The sequence below is a fragment of the Rhizophagus irregularis genome, chromosome 31, assembly GCF_026210795.1.
Source record: "Rhizophagus irregularis chromosome 31, complete sequence".
Taxonomy (NCBI): domain Eukaryota; kingdom Fungi; phylum Glomeromycota; class Glomeromycetes; order Glomerales; family Glomeraceae; genus Rhizophagus; species Rhizophagus irregularis.
The window spans coordinates 2,306,088-2,319,065 of NC_089459.1; the positions used below are offsets into that span (position 1 = coordinate 2,306,088).

Below are 12,978 nucleotides of genomic sequence, written 5' to 3' on the forward strand. Positions count from 1 at the left end.
TTGATGGTCACGTTCAGCAATAGCTACAGAACGTTTAGAGTTGGCATACTGAATTTTTACACCATGTCTAAACAATAAATCCTTACATTCACCCATAAACTCAGTACCTCTATCAATGATTAAAACATTTGGCCAAATAAGAGGGCAATTTGGGTCATCATAAATTTTTTGAAATGCCTTGGCCACTTGTGCAGATGATTTATTGGTTAAAGCAAAACTACGACGAAATCTAGTAGCTACATCTTTTATTACATGCCTATGCTTATAAATTCGATTGCCTATTTTACAATGAGAAAATGGTGTAGTATCAGATTGATGAACATCATTTAGATCTTGTATATCAATAAAAGAAACATACTGAATGAATTTAGGCCGAGGCTTATGTATCTGATATAAAGCTTGACGGTTTAGCCATTTTTTTATCACAGCTAAAGTGAAATCATACCCAGCTTTCTTGCAAACAACCAGCATCTTTTCAGCAGTCCGATAATAACCTTCAGATCTGTAATAAAATTTCTGTAAAGTAAGATCCCGATCTAAGTCTTGAGCTTTTTGAAGATCGATATAAATAACCGGTCTTTCGGCTTGGCGCTCTCCCATTCCAATTTTTATAATTACGAAAAAAAGCTAGCATCTATAAAATCAGATTCTATTTATTAGCTAGAGCACTTTTTTCCTTGCGGTTAACAAAAATATGTTTCTTGAATAAGTATCCTAGCTTTTCAAAACTATGGAGTATTACGAGCTATGCAAATTAGACGAAACTGTACCTTCGAAAAAACAGAATCCATTTGCTCCTAAACTTCCATTTAGACTAGAAGTTGCGGGCACCTCTGAGTCAGGAAAGACAAAGATGGTAGTACATCAGCTCCTAGGAAGTAAATATCCAAAAGTATATCCATGGATGTCTGGTGAAAAACGTGGTCATAAAATACCAAAAGGCAAAAGCAAAAATTTTGGTGAAAGATATATTTCGTGTGATGATCTAATTGTTGTTGTGCAACACCAAGATGAAGAGCTATGAGAAGTAGTACAATGTTTTTATGAATTTATAGCCATGGATAAGCAAGCTCCATGGTATGAAAATATGAGATTCAAGCTAATCGCACCTGAAGATCTACCTGATATTTCATCTTTTAAAAGAACTGGCCGATCTACTGTTATAGTCTTTGATGATCTTGCCGGAGAACCTTTGGCAACTCAGCTAAAAATTGTTCCTTTCTTTAGATCAGGCAGACATGAAGGAATTAGCTCAATTTATATTGCCCAGCGTTTCTATGAAATCCATCAAAATATACGCAGAAATTTTAAATATATTTCGTTGCATCGTGGATGTGAAACATTAGATAGTATAAAACGAATTCTTAAAGATATGTATGATGATTATGAGCCTCTAGCAAAAAAAGTTTATGAAGTGATAAAAAAACATTTCGTGGTTATTGATATCCAAAGACCATCTGATGACCCCTTATCAATTAGATTTAGATGGGACAAACCTTTAAAGGATTGGCAAAATGATTGAATTCAGGATGATTCGTGCTTTGTGGCCTCATCTATATCCATAAGGTAAAGTTTCATAGGGGGTAGTCCTGTCTTTTGGTTCTTCTGCGTATCAGATTGGAAACCCATAACTTTTATTTCTATAGTCTGAATAAAAAGTTTCTTTCTTTTTGGTTGGATGAAAATATCACCTGTATATAAGCCATATAATTAATATTACTGTAAAGGCAAGAATAATAAAGAAGAATATAAGTGGGATTATTTTCTGATCATTAACTAAAGTATTACTATTACCTCCTAACGCAATAACAGGTACGGCTGGAATACTATCATAATCTCCTTTTCCATCAGGTTCGCACACTGAGTAGTGTGAAGGAAAATGGGGTATCTCTTCTACTACTTCATCATGCTTATAATCATTAGATGATGAGACTGGGTCCGCTTCTGCACTACCTATTTTTGAATCATGAATTATCTGATGTGGTTGCGAAACAATCTGATCTAGTTCATCTTCCAGATTACTTACCCTGGACCTGAGACAGAAAATTAACCTATCCTTAAATGATGAATTTTGCGTAACTTTTTCCAGTTCATTTTCTAATTCTTTTGCTTTAATCTCAAGAGAGGGATTGCTACACAACTGGTTAGTATCAGAATTCTTTAATAAAACTTTCTGCATAGCTTGTTCCAACTCAGCCTCCAGTTCATTTATTTTAGTTCCAAGAGAGATGATATCAGAATCCTTCAAAGATGAATCTTTTTGCATCAAAGATATTATACTTTCCAGTGATTTAACCGTAGACTTTAGCGATTCTATTTCTTTTAACTGCTTGGCATTAAGATCGGCATGAGACTTTTGTTCGCAAGTAATTTGGGAAACAAGCTTATTATTCAAACCATTTAGTTGATTAGCTAGAGGAATCATTTGATTCATAGATTTTTGCATACGCTCATTTTCTTCATAGGAGCGGTCTAGATCATTTTGTATACTCTCATTTTCTTCATGAGAGGCGTCCAAGGCGCTTTGCATACACTTATTTTTTTTATCTAAGGCATGATATTTAGTTATAAGCTGTTTGGCAGATCTTATAAATTTTTCGCGATCTTTTTTTAGCTGTTCTTCAAGTTCTAATCGGCTTGGTAGATATCGATTGGATGGAGAGCTTCCAAGTTTACTGCTATTACTATTACCTACCGTATATAGCGGGCCACAGTACCCTGGGTATCTTGCAAAAATCGGGGGTTTGACCCTGTACCCCCGGGTACTAAACAAAGCCTAAAAATTCCGTTTTTTGCGAATATCTCACGATCTACCGGTCCAATTTGAACGATCATTTTTTTATTTTGAAGAGCTCAATGAGAGCTATCAAACAAAAAACAGATGGCTCAAATCTGATCACTAGATCACGAGATAATTGTAAAATATCCCCCCAGGTACTATACAATTCTATGAAATTTTTCAAGGGGGGTACTATGCATAGGGGGTACTATGGCCCACGATATACGGTACATCGTTTAAAGTGTAGATTTGAGGCATAGTTTTTTATCTCACAAATATAGACAAAAAAAAAAATAATAACATTTTTCAAAATAATATGCTCTTCCTATATTTCCAAAATGATACATTTATCCTAATTATCCCAATAAATCTTTTCGAATTAATGTATTTATCCTATTTATTCTATTAAATTATTTTCGAAATAATACATTTTTTCTAAATATCATAAAAACTACGCTTATCTTATTTATTTCAAAGAATACATTTTTTCTAGTCATCCTATTTAATATTTTTTGAAATATTTTATCTGAAAAAAAAATACATCATCGTGATTATAGTTAGACAGCGTATAAATTGTAATGCGCCTTTATTTTCAACAGCTGATTACAATTTTATTATGCAACGTGAAAATGAAAGGCCGAGAAAGAAAGTTTTAGATGAATTGATGGACAAATATAAGACATCAATGAAGCGCATATATCAGATTTGGAGAGGCGAAGAAGCTAATAGAATTGTCTGGAATCAACCAATAGCTGATATTTCTAATACTACATATGCGGGTGGGTGTTTACCTGTAGTAAACTACGACTCACCTCCTGCTATTTCCTCTCCACCTGCCTTACCACTGAAGAAAAATAGCCGAAAAAAGAAAACAGGTAAAATAAGTGTAGCATCTACTGAGACGGAAACAGAGGTACTTTCACAGCGCAGTGCTAATACCACTGATAATACTGATAATATATCTAAAATGGGATCTGAACTTGAAGAGATATTAAAACAAATGGATAATATTAAATAACTTACTTCTTTTCAGCAAGTATTTTTATAGCACTTATTGCCTTACCAAGCCACTCTTCAGCTTTTGCAAGACGTTCTTCAAGCTTTACACACTTTTTTTTAAGTCCTCCTCACTATTTGGGCTAGAGGAGTTGGTAGATGCTTGGTCCTGATCTTCTTTTGGCGGATCTTCAACTTCTGGAGCTTTGCTAAAAGTTGGGATAATGTAAGCTTTCCCATGTAACTTCATTCAGAATTGATTTTTATTTGGGTCAAGGACACCTTGAACTTTCCTAATCCATATCATACCTAAACATAACATTAGTTCAGGTTCTCCATTATCAATACGAGTAAAATTTCCAGTAGCTGTGACAGTTTTACCATCCTTATCCTTTATACTGATTGGTACATCAGTAAACCATTCCAATGAATCAGTAATGTGTTTGGAATTACCTTTTATTGCGAAGTCTGATAGCTTATCAGCTTTCCATCCAAGGGCATTAATTGTTGCATTATTCGCTCCCCCGAACTCACTCGCACTATCTAAAAAAGAATTAGAGATCGTTAAATCATCTATTTTAGCATTCAGATATTGTAATGATGAAAACCACTCATCTGATATTGATTCTTTCTTCTGAACTGTATGAGACTGACACATTTTTCGCATTGCCGGTGAAAGTTTTGGAAATAATTCATCATATGTTTTTGGCTGACTGGACTCTAGAGGTAACTTATCATTTAGTGGTAGTTGTTTTTTTTTTCAGGTGTATAATACTACGCATTTTCTACTTTATCATAACCATCTTCCTCATTATCTGAATCTGGAGGCGTATATTGGGGCTGTGTAGATGGAAGTTGAGGATAGTAACATTGAGTAAAATTGGATTTAGCTACAGGATTTAACCTTGGGCAATTGTTTTTCTTATGCCCTTCCTGTCTGCAATTACTGCAATAAAAAGGCTTTTGAGATTGATCATTAAGTGATATCCTACCAAACTTAGATGTCATTTGACCAATTTCATCTATTTTTGACTCTAATCTATCGATTCTAGATGATTGCAACTTTTCTGGCTTTTGCGGTTTAGGAGGTGGCCCATAAGCTTTTGCGACCACTCTCATTATTTCTTCCCTAGTAAGTGTATTAGGGAAAGGATTAGCGCTTTCATATGTATCAAGAAGCTGTTCCATATTTTTGGGAGGAACTGGTGGAGGTATCTTTTTAGTTTGCTGGACCATTTGTGATTGGAAATCGGCTTTTTGTTTTTCTAATAAAGACTGGTATTCAGTTTTTTGCTGTGCTAGTGCATTCTGGATTGCTTTTTGCATATCTTCAAAAGATATTCCATGCTGTTGTGAGGCTGAAACAGGTGAAAGTTCATATATTTGCCAAGATGTTCGATTAGATACTAGCGGATCAGATGTTCTATTTCTTTTATGTCTAGCTATTCGGCGTAATTCTATCTCATAAAGCTTTTTAGCTAATTCATCTAATAGCAAATGTTCACCAATATCTTCAGCTTTTTCAAGCCATAAAAGTGGTAAAGCATCTAAGAACTTTCTACGTAATTCTTCAGGTCTATAGTTAGCTCGTTTACCTATTCGTAATATTTTTCTATATAATTCATCTATAGTCATATCTCCCTTTCTGATTGTTCCATACATCAAATCCCAAAGTTCCTCTTCTACTGTAGGGAAATGAGTTTTTAGCCACTATACGGCTTGACCAAATCGAATACCAGCTACAACTACTGTATTTCCAGCATTAGCATTTGGTGCATTTACAGGAGCATTAGTAGAACGGCCACCTGCTATACGCCAGTCTTCATTCCAAGCATCTTCTACAGCTCTTAACTTGACTATTGCATTTCCTGGTTGGCCAACAGCCTCATTTAATGCATTAGCTCCTATCTGTACTGCAGTTCGCCCATTTACTGCAACTAAGTTAGCCTGCCCTGTATTATCGAGTAAGTTAGTTAGCTCCCAATTCTGCTTTGTAGTAATCTCATCATCGAACCATTCTAAAGTCCTTCCTCTCATACAGGCTCTTAAATGTCCTATTGCATTATCTCTTCCTGTTGGAGGACCTGCTACATTATCATTTGGATCTATTCTCCGATTCTGCAAGTCTAGTCTAAGTTGTGCAAGAAAGTCTGGGATACTATCATCCCAGTCGAAATATGGATGAGGTATTCCTGCCATGTTTACTTGATTAGGTGGATTATTCTGAAGCGCCAAAATTTGTCCCTGTAAATTTAAATTATTCTGGTGCTCTGCTTGGGTCTTATTTTTCCATTTCTCGTATCGTTCATAGAGCCTGTCTCGATTAAATTCTAACAGACCTATATCCCCTCTACTTCGCTGTAAGTGGTGGGCATTTCGCTGATACAATAATTGTAAGGCAAATTTTTCTTGTACCAGCATACCTATACGGGCTTGTTTTCTTGCCATATTACCTATCATTCTATTTACCTGGTTTTGAGTATTAGTTTGATATTGATGGAGATCACCAATAACATTAGTTATCCTACCTTCAGCAAGTTGCCTTCGTATAATTTCATTATCACGTTCAGCTTCTGCATCATAACGCCTTTGTTGCTCACGGACTAAATCCTGATGCAAATTATTTTCTTTTCAGCGTATCTGCCTTGTAGCTCTTTTTATTTGGTCTATAAGAATATCCCTAGTTGTTGCTCTATTATCCACATAACCATCTATAGCATTTGCTAGCTCTGTGATTGTGGCCATATTATCATCAGAATTATACAAGTCTGGAGAATTCCCTCGTTCAGGCAAATTTTTTCGTGATGAGATGCTTTTGATCCAGCATCGCAATTTCTTAACTTGTTCCTCAGATTCTACTAACTGCTCTTCTAAACTAGAAATATATTTTCCCTTATCTCGCACATCATTCCTAGCTTGATATAGCTGACTTTTTAGGGTAGAGATTTCAGATTTTAACTTTACTATCTCTTCTTTCGAAGCATTTTCAAGGCGCTCTATCTCCTTATTGAGATCTTGAATTTCTTGCTCACATCGGGTATAATCCCGTTCCAGTTGATTAATTCATCTCTCATTCTGACGATTAGTATCAACTTCTATCTGCAATTCACTATGAAGATGATAGTTCTCTTCTTCCAGCTCAACTTTATGTTCTTCACATGTTCTTCTCTGCCTTAGGTGAGATCTGTGAAATGACATTCTTTTTTTCGTGATTATAAAAGAGAATGGGAGAACCTTTGATTTATATTGATCCTCAGAAAGCGCATGATCTTAACCAGGATTTGGGTTAAGGACTAATCTGGAAAATTCGGCAGGTAGTACATTTCACAATTATACTAGGCGATCATGCATGCAGATTATATAGTGCAAAAAAATAAAGTATAAGCTATGTTTGGCCTCGACATAGTTGAGAGATACATAATACTAATATTTAGTTGAAAGATATTGCAAAGCGCCATAAGGGCTAGGCTAATAATTATACATGAAATATATTACACTATTTTAATAAAGAATCTATACTCCAGAAAATTTGGCGCATATACTCACAATTATTATGTAAATCTGAGAAATTTATAGTAGTAGTCTCTCCATTAATACTAATATTTCCAGTTTTATAATAGCCAATATCTAGTAAATTATATTGATAATGTTTGCCTGCCAATTTACACTTATATAGTACATATTCTGAACTTCTAACAAAGTTTTCATTGCCATTGTTGAGATATTTATCAATACGATAATATTCAGGATTTGATAGCCACTTTAACATATAGTTCCATCCTGAATATTCAACAATTCTATAGCCTTGCCGATGTAATTCTATAAAAGCAACTATGTATGCTACATTATTTAATCATTCCCATAACTGTTCTCTCTTCTTTTCTACCCAGCTTTGTGAAGAATAATGATCATATAATATAGGAAGATTCTGATAATATGCAGGCATATCTTTAGCTTGAATTCTATCTCCATAATTAATTCCCGCTAGAAGATAACTGGGATCCCATATATAGTCTATATATCGATCATCAGGAACTCTTATTTTGCAAGGAGTTATACCTAGAAACTTCTTCTTGTCAGGAGTACCATCATTCCTCACCATATTCCAAACTCGTTTTGCCCAAGTTTCAGGTCTCAACTTGAAAGCTCTCCAAGCCCGTTAGATAATTTTTGCATTATTAAATATATGATATGCAGTCTTTTTCCACAATTCATAGTTTGCATCACATCTAATTCTAAAACCCCGACTAGGAAAATCAGTAAATTTACCACAAATCTCATAAATTTCATCTTTACTTAATTCCAATGCTATTCTTCCTCCTTTTTTCTGAATAGGATTAGAATATGCAAGATGCTTTTTAGTGGATTTAGTAATGCATTCATTCAGATGATTATTCGCATATTCAATTGTATTTTCACGAATAGTTACTAAGGAGTCGCATACAGTGCAATAAATATAAACTGAGCGCTCTCTGACTCTAAATCTCCCATTCTTATATGATCTTTCAGTCATTTGGATAAAAGCATTCTTGGAGAAGTATTTTGGGTTATTCTCGAGAAGTTTCTTAAATGGATAAGAAATTCAAGAACACCACATTTCTGGAGTTTCATCACTATACCTATATTGCAGATTATTTAATGCCTGCACTACAACAGGATTTAAACCGGAATAGTTAGTTTTAACCATTTTTATAGTTTATAACCGATCTTAGTGATTTACTGTATAGCGTTTTAGCGAATTATAGCAATTTTAGCGAATTCTAGCAATGATTTAGCAACTTATACTAGATAATATCATCATTCAAATTTATACAGATTTACTGATTAGCGATTAGATGATTTGTAGCCGATTTGCGAGACTACATGCTAGTAAATCCAAAATTCATTTTTATTACATTTCGGAATTTATATGCTAATTTTATATTTACATGCAGTTTGTGGATCTCTCGTGATTAACAGGGATTAGCCAAAGACGCTTTGCATGATTTATAACATAAAAATTTGTATCACCCTGGCTCCCAGTCAGTTCCCGGTACTTCCTCGCAACCTTCCCGCAACTCAAATCACGAGATGAGTTACAGATCAGCCAATCAGGAGAATACTTGGCTCTTTTCAGAATTTATGAGAAAAAAAGATAAGCCATTAAGCAGTTCATAATTATACTGTAACATTTATAGAAGTACACAAGTTTAAAATAATTGATAAGCGTGTACATTGATTTTATTTGTAGAAACGATAAGCACACATGTCTAGATAATAGTAAAACATGGAAAAACTTCGGCAAGTGTGACCAGGCGGTCACAGTTAAGTAAAAATTTGATATTCACTAAAATCGGGAAAAATTTCGGTAGCTGTGACCAGGGTGGTCACACTTGAGAAAAATTTGGCGCAGTAAATTTCATTGGCTCGCTTTTAAAACTTTAGCTATCACATAATCAATGTCATCCACTCCCAGCCTTGAAATAGTTGACGCAGAAAAAGACTTAATACAATATATCTTTTCTTCCCCTCCAACCCCATCAAAAAGTTTAAAGATCTTTATTGCCCTTTCCTTCCTTTTTCTAAGATTAGCCTCTGAAGTTTTGTCCTGGTCCAGAAAGCACTCACGAATTTTATCATTAACTAGAGAATTGGATGTATCTTCACTATATGTTTTTTTATAGTGGTTAAACCATAACATATACCCTTTCCCAAAGAAATAATATGAGCGGATCACAACTAAAATAGCTTTTTGATTATCGCCTTCGGCTTCGACGATCCTGTCATTCAATTCACGAAAATTAACAGACTTAATATCAGTCATTTCAGGGAACGTCTGTAAGGAAATAATACCACCGGAAGATCTTTGCTGTGGAATTGGAGCGGACAATTCCTTGATGAGCTTTTTCAAAATGGGCGAATCTTCTCTACTAACTGGTTTCTTTGCCTTCTTCTTGGGTGTAGATGAGTTGGCGTCCGTACCTTCGTTAGAACGTTTTTTACTGCTGGTATCGGGTTGTTCTTCGCCATCAACATCCATTTCTTCTTCCTCCGATTCCATATCAGTTGAAGGACATACAGGGCACAACTTGCGTGGATTATCAATGCAGGCATAGTGCACAATATGTTTACAGGTTAAGTATACGAGATGTTTCGGAGGCCCTTGAGGTTGAAGTGGGAAACGAATAGAGCTTATGGGTGGAAGCCATGAAGAAAGGTCTTCGGAACATTTGGCGCATTTTAAATAACTTCTGGCTTGTTGAAATCCTGTATTCTCGATTCCCTCCATCCGTAAGATTGGCGAAGATAGGATAAAGGTTTCATTCATCCTGTTGGATAAAGCCGAAATTGGCGACTCTTGATCAGTAGTAGGAACTTCTTCTATGATATCCACATTCTTTCCACAGTCGGGAAATGGACATGTATTCGGCATGGTTAGTAGAAGCTTTTTCTCAATGCATATCCTGTGAAAGGTGTGGCCACAGCTGAGGATAGTAATCACCTTCGGAGGTCGTGTTAAAATTTCATTATTACATTCTGAACATTGATCTAGCTCTGGAATTTCTTTATCCACGACGATATCATCATCGAGATTTTTCAAGATAATATAAGCAAGCTTCATGTGATTCAAGAGACGTGTTGACAGATTCTGAAGTTTTGCCTTTTTTTCTCAATGTCCTGCTTTGTTTCGAAGGCGACATATTGGATACACTAGCTTTGTCAATTCTTTGTCATCCAGCCCATTTTATAACACTTGTAAATCCACAGGAGAAAACAATTCCCGGATCTTCACCAGCAATTACGCACTGCATTTCGTCATTTCGCTTATCCCCCTACAATCGCCTTTCCGACACCTATGGTGTCACGAAAGATAAGCCAACTATTTTTTTGGGATTAATAGGAAAGCTTTTCTCCTGAAGATCTTTGATCGAAGGAGCCGGGATGACGAAGGATTAGCATACACATCCCCAAATCTCATATGCGAAATAAGGATTGCCGGAAAAAAATATCCATACCCGATTATTGTTTTGTCAGTATGAATAGTGTGGCCGGCAAAAAATAAATGCAAATCAACTCAGAAAAATTAACTGTTAATGCGAAATATATATGCGATTCGCATGTCGCACAGCCCCTATTCTTCGGCAAGAATTTTACCGATATCTTACTGCGCATTTCAGGTGATCGATTCACATGACGAAGTTTTAGTCACGATAAAGTTCGTTCTCACCACAACCACATTCACCACTTATATTATTCCCTATAGTTTTTTCTTTATGGTCACATTCAGTGTCAATAAGCATACACGAAAACCAAAGGCGTTTCTTATTTGCGATACATCGAATAGATGAGTGTTATTACAAATTGATTTTTTTTTTACGAGTTTACAGAAGTTACATATGTAAAAATCGAAAAGCAATAAAACTAAAATCAGCAATTAATATATATCTTGCCATTTCTCAATAATCTCATATACAATTCCATTTTCTACAAACCATTCCAGTCGATCTTTTCCTTTAATTGTGTACTTTGACGCTTCTTCGGGAGAATCCCCAAGTGGCCATAATGATAAACTTTCATCGTTCCACAGAAAAACACGACCATAACAATCTAAAAAGACCATTCCACCGTTGGTCTCTCCGACAATAATTATATGATTGAATCCAAATTCAGCAATACACTTTATATAGTAAGTTAATTCTTTTGGGTCACTATCAAAAATTTTAAACTTACAAGAGGTTGCAACACGAGATTTATCTTCAAATGCGTCAACTAATACGAGTGTATTGTTGCAACCTGATGACGATTCATCATTTCCATCACATAATTGCACTTGATGCACGGTTGTATGACACTCAATACTTGATGATCCCCCCTGGGTATAGCGAGACTGCGCGTGTATAAGACGGCACGTCCTTGGAGGGATTGTGGATTTCCACGCATTGTCTCCCAGGGAACCGATTCTGAACAATTTCCCAAAGCGTGCTTGCAATTCTCCCATTGTTCTTCGGTTAGAACATCCTTCACATTCTTTGCCCATTGTAACGTTTCCATTTGCTTCATCCTTGACTCCGCTAGTTTTTTGTTCATTGATCGTTTGCAACGAATCGATGCACCCATCATATATTTCACAACTATTCCTTCTTGTCTCGAAGTTTCTACTGAGTACGTTACGTTCACAGTTGATGGTCTCAATTGTTCTTTCGGTTGAATTATTATCAAACTTTCTGCTAAGCGTTTCAGACTTTCCATCAAATAATCTATTTGTTCGTTTAATTTCATCTTCATTGTGGGTTGAAATGCGTAGGTCCAGAGAAAAGACCAAGCGTCCCAAATGGTGATAATCAATATTGGATGGAAATTGTCTAAAGTAATTTTTTTTCCCTCCGGGCCGAGAGGTACGATTGTTTGGTTCGTTCTACATAAAATACGTTTTATGAACTTGTTCAAGCATTTTTTTGTACTTCCTCTCCTTACCTGAATGGCTCCACGAATTCCGAAATCAATTTTACTTGCCATTGCTCTTCAAATTTTTCTAGCCAGCTGAACGGACTTTAAAAGAAATTCTGTATAAATATAACAAAAAATGCTGAGGCAACTAAAAATACCTTGCTGGGTCCCAAGTCGCCATGTATATGGAGGAAAAGAGTATGGTCGGGTCAGCGTGATGAGTAGAGTATGGACCCCTACGTGACAGTTTACTCAAGTGACAAATAACACGGCGGGCCAAACACGTGATTCAGAATGGGCCGGGTGTCTATTCATCACCTGAGTATGCTTCACACCATTTATGTTACACACCGCCAAATGTCACCATACTATGATGTATATGAATCGCGTCACAACGAGATTAACATTGATAATCAAATTTTGACCTCATAATGATAAGATTTACAAATGTGTGAGTCATAATCAGTCAAATATGTATTATATAATTCAGCCAATTTCCTTATTACTATAGAGTTAATCCTCACGCCTATGCATAATATAAATACAACTATTGGAAAGTGTATGACGGAAAACAACACAAAAATAACTGATTATTAATAGATCCTCTAAAAATAAACGACTGCTCTGCGGATATGTTCACATGAACCAATGACGCTCTTATTACTGCGGAAAAGTATAGATGACGTCTTACTGTACATGTTATCTAAGCCACCCACGGGATTCGAAAAAAGAAATAATAATTCAGAACTATACAATTAACGCAGTGCTGGAGGTGC

At 35.6% G+C, this 12,978-nt stretch overlaps 9 protein-coding genes across 9 annotated transcripts; 2 read left to right on the forward strand and 7 right to left on the reverse strand.

Annotated features, from left to right (window-relative positions):
- Window positions 1-1,057: 1,057 nt before the first annotated feature.
- OCT59_022618 (uncharacterized protein) lies at window positions 1,058-1,522 on the forward strand (the record flags this gene model as incomplete). Its single annotated transcript, XM_025325146.2, has 1 exon — window positions 1,058-1,522. One exon carries the CDS (start codon window positions 1,058-1,060, stop codon window positions 1,520-1,522), a length of 465 nt encoding a protein of 154 aa, XP_025182600.2.
- Window positions 1,523-1,524: 2 nt separating this feature from the next.
- On the reverse strand, window positions 1,525-2,530 carry OCT59_022619 (uncharacterized protein; the record flags this gene model as incomplete). The annotated part of the gene is made up of 2 exons (XM_066144892.1): window positions 1,525-1,691; window positions 1,795-2,530. 2 exons carry the CDS (start codon window positions 2,528-2,530, stop codon window positions 1,525-1,527), a joined length of 903 nt encoding a protein of 300 aa, XP_066006310.1.
- An 865-nt stretch (window positions 2,531-3,395) lies between these two features.
- Window positions 3,396-3,797, forward strand: OCT59_022620 (uncharacterized protein; the record flags this gene model as incomplete). The annotated part of the gene is made up of 1 exon (XM_066144893.1): window positions 3,396-3,797. The coding sequence occupies one exon, from the start codon at window positions 3,396-3,398 to the stop codon at window positions 3,795-3,797; it is 402 nt and encodes a 133-aa protein (XP_066006311.1).
- Window positions 3,798-4,025: 228 nt separating this feature from the next.
- On the reverse strand, window positions 4,026-4,442 carry OCT59_022621 (uncharacterized protein; the record flags this gene model as incomplete). The annotated part of the gene is made up of 1 exon (XM_025310414.1): window positions 4,026-4,442. One exon carries the CDS (start codon window positions 4,440-4,442, stop codon window positions 4,026-4,028), a length of 417 nt encoding a protein of 138 aa, XP_025182602.1.
- Window positions 4,443-4,549: 107 nt separating this feature from the next.
- OCT59_022622 (uncharacterized protein) lies at window positions 4,550-5,974 on the reverse strand (the record flags this gene model as incomplete). The annotated part of the gene is made up of 2 exons (XM_066144894.1): window positions 4,550-5,460; window positions 5,512-5,974. 2 exons carry the CDS (start codon window positions 5,972-5,974, stop codon window positions 4,550-4,552), a joined length of 1,374 nt encoding a protein of 457 aa, XP_066006312.1.
- A 1,654-nt stretch (window positions 5,975-7,628) lies between these two features.
- Window positions 7,629-7,877, reverse strand: OCT59_022623 (uncharacterized protein; the record flags this gene model as incomplete). Its single annotated transcript, XM_066144895.1, has 1 exon — window positions 7,629-7,877. The coding sequence occupies one exon, from the start codon at window positions 7,875-7,877 to the stop codon at window positions 7,629-7,631; it is 249 nt and encodes an 82-aa protein (XP_066006313.1).
- A 57-nt stretch (window positions 7,878-7,934) lies between these two features.
- Window positions 7,935-8,288, reverse strand: OCT59_022624 (uncharacterized protein; the record flags this gene model as incomplete). The annotated part of the gene is made up of 1 exon (XM_066144896.1): window positions 7,935-8,288. The coding sequence occupies one exon, from the start codon at window positions 8,286-8,288 to the stop codon at window positions 7,935-7,937; it is 354 nt and encodes a 117-aa protein (XP_066006314.1).
- A 648-nt stretch (window positions 8,289-8,936) lies between these two features.
- On the reverse strand, window positions 8,937-10,757 carry OCT59_022625 (uncharacterized protein). Its single transcript, XM_025325148.2, has one exon. It carries the CDS (start codon window positions 10,374-10,376, stop codon window positions 9,174-9,176), a length of 1,203 nt encoding a protein of 400 aa, XP_025182604.1. The 5' UTR covers window positions 10,377-10,757; the 3' UTR covers window positions 8,937-9,173.
- Window positions 10,758-11,024: 267 nt separating this feature from the next.
- Window positions 11,025-12,389, reverse strand: OCT59_022626 (uncharacterized protein). Its single transcript, XM_025315505.2, has 2 exons — window positions 12,230-12,389; window positions 11,025-12,170 (listed from the first exon to the last, which is right to left on the reverse strand). Exons 1-2 carry the CDS (start codon window positions 12,269-12,271, stop codon window positions 11,190-11,192), a joined length of 1,023 nt encoding a protein of 340 aa, XP_025182605.1. The 5' UTR covers window positions 12,272-12,389; the 3' UTR covers window positions 11,025-11,189.
- Between the last annotated feature and the right edge of the window lie 589 nt (window positions 12,390-12,978).

Coding starts and splice junctions, on each gene's coding strand:
- OCT59_022625 (XM_025325148.2), bottom strand. CDS start 10,376: ATGAAGCTTGCTTATATTATCTTGAAAAATCTCGATGATGATATCGTC.
- OCT59_022626 (XM_025315505.2), bottom strand. CDS start 12,271: ATGGCAAGTAAAATTGATTTCGGAATTCGTGGAGCCATTCAG. Junction 12,171..12,229: donor GAATTCGTGGAGCCATTCAG/GTAAGGAGAGGA, acceptor TATTTTATGTAG/AACGAACCAAACAATCGTAC.